Genomic DNA, 5914 nt, shown 5'->3' with positions numbered 1-5914 from the left:
GGTGCACGTGGGGACAGGAAGTGGGTTGTTTAAGCCGTATCCAATGATCGCTCTCCTGGCTGCAGCTGTGAGGGGTAAGTTTTCAGAAGAGTCAAACTATGTATGTAGTCAGGTGGTCAGAAACTAAAATCCCAGGAGAGGGAGGGGGCTGAAGTCTCATCTGTTTTCATAAACAAATTGGAGGGGTAAAAATGTTTGCAAATCAAGGATTGTGTCCCCCAGCTAATGCAGCCACATATACTAAAGCAGAAGTGAAGGCAAGTACAGTAAAACTTGTGTAGTTGTTGGAAATCAGATGGGATTTTATGCAATCTGTCAGGTGTTTTATTTTTGGTTTGTTTTACAGGCACAGGAAGCAGGGGCATGCACAGGAATTTAAATTTGACCACTTTTGGATGGGCACAATGGAGCAGGGGCTGGGGACTGGAGCAGGGGCCGGGTCAGGGTCCAGGGCTGGGGATGGAGCAGTGCATGGCCAGGGCTGGGGCAGTGAACAGTGGTCAGCTGCCAGGGCTGGAGTAGCGGCCGGGGCTGGGGCTGGAGCTAGAGTAGAAATGCGTGGCTTGTGTTTGTGTTTTTAGATGAATACTGAGGGGCGACTGTCCCCACTTGTGTGCAGGGGCATGCACAGGCATATCAGGAGAACATGTAATGTGGTTAATTGCTTCTAGTGGTGCCTGAATCTATGCTCAGTTGCTCACGTGGGCCAGCAACAATGTCCATGGTGGCTGTGCAGGAGCTCTGTCCCTCCTATTACAAATCTGAGTGTGCTGTCTTCTCTCAGTTGTACAAATAGTCACTGGGATGTACACTGGTCATTGTCAGTTCAGTTGTGTGCTATTGGTGCCCTCTACTGAGATATAACACATGCTTGTGTACCTTAATAATTGACCTTTTCCTGTCTTCCAAAAACGGCCATTCGTACACTTAACTACTGGTATGTAATTTTGCTTCAAATGTGTAGGTAAAATGTTGTCACAAGGTTTCATTTTAAATATATAATATAAGCACATACTTATGAGATATTAAATAGCATATGTGATTGAGTGTATACCGCATACTGGCAAAGAAAGAATTAACCTGGGCCCCTGCCAGACAGCAATTAGTGCCTCCAGTTGCATCTGGAGGGTGGGCCAGGCCTAATTTAGAATTATGCTCAGCTGGGTAGGACTAGGTGGGTGAATTAAGGATGAATGCTAGCTAGGAGGAGTAAGCTGTCTGTAGCTGCTTGCTAAAGGATTCTTGTATTGAAACCCAGAGTAGAGGGCAGGCCTGCCTGATTGCCCATGTTCCCCTACTGGCTGTCAAGGAAGGTGGCATAAAAGCCCCCTGAGATAAGCGGTATAAGGGTTATTGAGCCCCCAAGTTGGGCTGAAGATCTGTCATAAGGTCATTGGACTGTTTTGTGTGACTCTCTGTAACCCTGGAAGGGGTGGGACTGAATGTGACCTGGTGGAGGGCTGAGGCACAAGGAGTAGACCACAGCAGGGCTGGAGTGGCTGTTGGCAGGGGGCACCAGAGGAGATGACTTTGCCAGCCGCATGGGGGCATTTTGATGGTGAGTTACCCTTTGACAGCATATTTAATTATTAATGTTAAGACATAGGTATATGTCGCACTCTGGAGAATATATAAATTATTGTCATACAGTGGCCAGAGGTCATCTGAAGATTCACTGTTCTCTTTTCAGCCTTTGTAGCTGAAATACCAACATGAACTTCTTTCCCTACTCCACAAAGAGGTGTTGGAAAGGGGGTTCAGGATACTCAGTATAGAACTGATCAGGGTTGATAGTGGAGGGGTCTGTGGGGATAGGTTTGGAGCTGGTAAGGGAACATATTATTCCTGGTTAGGGTGGCTAATATATAATGAATTACTTTAATCTCTCAGTATTCTCCTAACCAACTCAAACCCACCCTCAAATCCTTACACCCTCTCTTATAAAACTCCAAATGCACAATAGCTTTCCTCCAAGAAACTCCTCTACCTGCTCATGAGTGACAAAAAAAAAAAACTGTACAGGGACTGGGTAGCAGTTTCTCTATTTAAACAGCCTATTTTGGAAAGTGTCATCTCTGGATCCACTTGACCTTTAATTCTGCTTGATTGCACTTGCACAAATTATTGGCTGGTGCTACTGGGCCGCCAGACTGTGGTATGAGAGTCAGGATTTTCCTTCTCTGTATTCCTCCAAACATTCTTAAAAGCCCTTGACAGATACTGTGATATCCTGATTAGTGTGTGTGTGCAAAGAACAAGGATGGTAGCCCAAAAGCTCAGCTATGTCCCATAAACCCAGTCCTGCTAGCAGCTAAAGAAAACTCTTCCTCAGCCCAAGTGGAGGGGGCTTTGCTTTGGGAATAGAAGGATCTGAAATGTATCCCTGCTGCTGCCAGGGAGTTCCAAGGCCACAGTGAGTAGCATTGCGACAATTTCAGTGGTCATGGATTTCTTTCTTTTCATTAAACGATGGAATGGAACTTCCACTTGGCTCTGCCTTGCTAAATGTCATTTAGCCTCATCTGTCTACGCTAAACTTTTTCCCCTAAAATTTCTCTGTTTCTACCCCTGGGTTAACCACTCGTTTCATCCAGCCTGCTGTACCTCTGCCCTGCTCAGCTCAGTCAAACGGCTTGAGAAGATTCTGTTCCAGCATGTCCTAGCTGGTCAAAGCATCAGGGTTCTCGTTGCTCTCTGGTGTGAGCACGGCAAAGAACATGATTTTGGGAGGTGCACTTGAAACCAGCGTCTGTGCAAGAGCATCGTGAAGAGGCTGGCAGAGGAAGGGATCTAGCAGATGGCTCTCCAGTGTTTGGAAGTGAATCAAAACCCTTCAGAGTCCCTATCACAAGGCAAAAGATGCCCAGCAAAAGTCCAGCAGTGGCCCATCTACCTGCCCTTACTCCAAGGAGATTAACTGGGTGTTCACCACCACCCTGAGTATGGATCCCTCCCTTCTTGCATGACAGGCTTTTTGAGCTGGGACAGTGTGAGTTCTAGACTGGTGCAGAGGGGATGAGGACAGCACCACAGGGTTCTCTGGAGGCAGAGCAGCACAAACAGAGCCCAGACCTGGACTAGACCCTGGAACAGACTCTGTGGCCAGTTGGGCTGGGGAATGTTCTAAGTCCATGCTCTGTGGATGTGTGTGGGCCCAGGGAATGCGCTGGAGAGGAAGCACCAGTGGAGCCAGAGCTGCAGCTGGGAAGTGGCCACTACTGCCACCTTTGTTTTTACTATGGGGGGAAATTGCAGCAGAAGTGGGACAGAATTTTGGGTTACAACCAATAATTGTTATGGAGGATATTTATATGGTATAGGGTGGCCTTAGATTCAGTTGCAGGTGGAAGCCATACCAGTTCCCTGCTCCCCCTTCCTCCAACCTCCCTACCATGTGTGATCCAAGTGGGGGTGGGGGGAGATTGAAATGTGCAGCTTTTGATTTATTCTAGCAACTGTTGTATTGATCGTGGGAGGGAATCAGATCTCTGACTACAGGCTTTAGCAAGATTAAGTACATATTTCCATATATTCTTCTTTCTATAGCAGTTACACAGTAGTACAGTTATTCCAATACTAGTATTACAGCACTATGGCAGGAAGACTGCATTATAATAAGTTCCAGTGGCTGTACCATACGAAAACTTCTCCGGGTGACAATGGCATCTTGGTGTTGAGCATGCGTGGCACAATGTCTGTGGGGTTGGATTGGGGGTGGAGGCAGTTCCATTGTCAGAAAGTTTCTGCACTCTAGATCAGAATCATGGTGACGTTTGTCTGAATTTTTCCCTACTCCTGGTTTGTGATTTTTCTCCTTTATAAAAAATCCTTAGGCATCAAGACCATCAGGGATATTCCTGGGCAGGGCAAACTTCCAGCAATCATCTCTGGGGGTGCTGGAACAATTTTGTATATAGTCAGGGTGCTGAGAGCCATTGAACCAAACTGTAAAGCCTGCATATAATGGAAACCACTTCAAGCCAGATGGTACAGCAGCATCCCTAGTTCCAGCACCTATGACCAGTCCGGTAGCTTACTAGCCCTCTCTATATTCATTGATTTGCTGTTCAGTCAGCAGGGGGCAAAATGTCATCGTCTTGATAAATGGCTGTCTATCACAGGCCTGGAAAAGTTGCTTTCTCTTCCAATGTAGGTCTGCAGAAGATCCCTGATTCTCCAAAGGTTGTCCCTGCCTGTAATAGTTTTAAAACCAATAGTGCTAACAGCCCCCTGGTCTGAGTGTCCCAACCCCTGTATCGAGCCCCAGAAATGGTAGCAAGCATGTAGAACATTCAGGAAGGGACTTGATAGGAATGGCTTTCCAAAGATGATTAACCAGAAATGAAGGAGGAATTGGATATCTGACTTGTACTATAAGCATCTCCAGGATGTGGTCAATGAGATGCTATGCTGTACCTATAAAAATTAGCTTTTATTACACCCTTTCAAATCTATGCCTGCCATACTTAAAAACATCAGTTGTATGTGATGGTCTTGTATCTAGCTCAGAGGAAATGAGTATTTACTTGTGCTTTCAAGTGATTAAGATTAAGAAGGCAACTGTATGTGTGGGTTTTTTTTCCATTTGTACACTTTTGAAAGTCTGTGACTTAGAATCTGTGACTCAGAGGTTTTTGCACAGCCTGTCTATGGCTTTCTAACACTGTGTGATCCCAGAAGGCACAGTAATAGATAGCCATGTCATTGTAGGTTAGTTTGTCTACTGTTAGGGTACAGGTGGATTTTTCAGTTGTCTTGTCAACGTTAAACTTGTTGTTGTCAAAACTTGATTTTTCTGTTTGTGTCTTAAAGTAGAGTATCCACTCAGGAGCTTCTCCAGGTCTCTGTCGATACCAGTGTATATAAGCATCACCAAAACTGATGCCAGAAACTTTACAATCAATTCTTACTGTTTTCGTTGTTTTCCTTGTGATGGATAACTGAACTTGTGTCAATTGTATTTGTGCAACTCCATCTACAAAGAAAGGAAGAAAAGATATCATAAGCACGAATTTGGAGGCTCTCTGGTTGTTGCTCAGTAAACTGCATATTTGTAGAAAACTAGAGTGAAAACCAACTTACATGAACAAATTGAAGTCACAATAAGAACCTGCACCAGTAACATTCTCGCTGACTTTAGTTGAGCCTGCATGTAAGAAACAGAAGGCTGTAAGTTAGGATCTCAGATGGCGGGCCGAGTGCCTTTGGGGAGAGGAAGTGACTCACTTAAGTAGCAGCCGAGAACAGTTCTGTTGGTTGTAGATATGTCATTTCCATATGAGGTTGATTTGACTGACAGTCATTAAGACAAAAGTGAGCCATCATGAGTTTCAGCAATAAGTCTAGTATGAAGGAGATGCTCCAATGAACATAGGACCATGTCCTTCCTTTTAAGAAACAATGGATAATGAAGGGTTCATGTTGATTGGTGCAGTAGACCCCACCTTTCTTATTTAAGACTTCATTCAGGAAAGCATCTGCATTAAGCCCATGTTTAATCTTAAATGCTTTCCTGCCATCCCATTGAAGACAAATCACTGCCTGTTTCTATGTTAACGATTATTCTTTTCCTAGAATAAAAGCCTTCAGCAGTATTCCCTGTGTGGTATAGGACACTGTGCCTGTAAGGTCTGAGATTCCTAGCCAGAGTCTGTGTGGGGCATTGATGTGTTTGTTGCTATGAATAGCCAGTTGGAATCTGACACAGAGAAAAGCGGATCTTCTGCAAACCCTTTAACGCTGAAAGAAAAGGAGTACTTGTGGCACCTTAGAGACTAACAAATGTATTTGAGCATAACCTTTCATGAGCTACAGCTCACTTCATCGGATGCATTCAGTGGAAAATACAGTGGGGAGATTTACATACACAGGGAACATGGAACAATGGGTGTTTATCATACACACTGTAAGGAGA

General features: G+C 44.8%; 1 gene segment (V, D, J or C); it reads right to left on the bottom strand.

Moving 5' to 3' along the window:
• Window positions 1-4610: 4610 nt before the first annotated feature.
• LOC119850663 lies at window positions 4611-5396 on the bottom strand. The segment is given in 2 exon segments: window positions 4611-4975; window positions 5083-5396. Coding segments are annotated over 2 exon segments (435 nt in total).
• Between the last annotated feature and the right edge of the window lie 518 nt (window positions 5397-5914).

This window comes from Dermochelys coriacea, chromosome 2 (assembly GCF_009764565.3).
Source record: "Dermochelys coriacea isolate rDerCor1 chromosome 2, rDerCor1.pri.v4, whole genome shotgun sequence".
NCBI classification, from domain to species: domain Eukaryota; kingdom Metazoa; phylum Chordata; order Testudines; family Dermochelyidae; genus Dermochelys; species Dermochelys coriacea.
The sequence above is the reverse complement of the archived record's forward strand: the minus strand, read 5'-3'. Positions and strand labels throughout refer to the sequence as shown.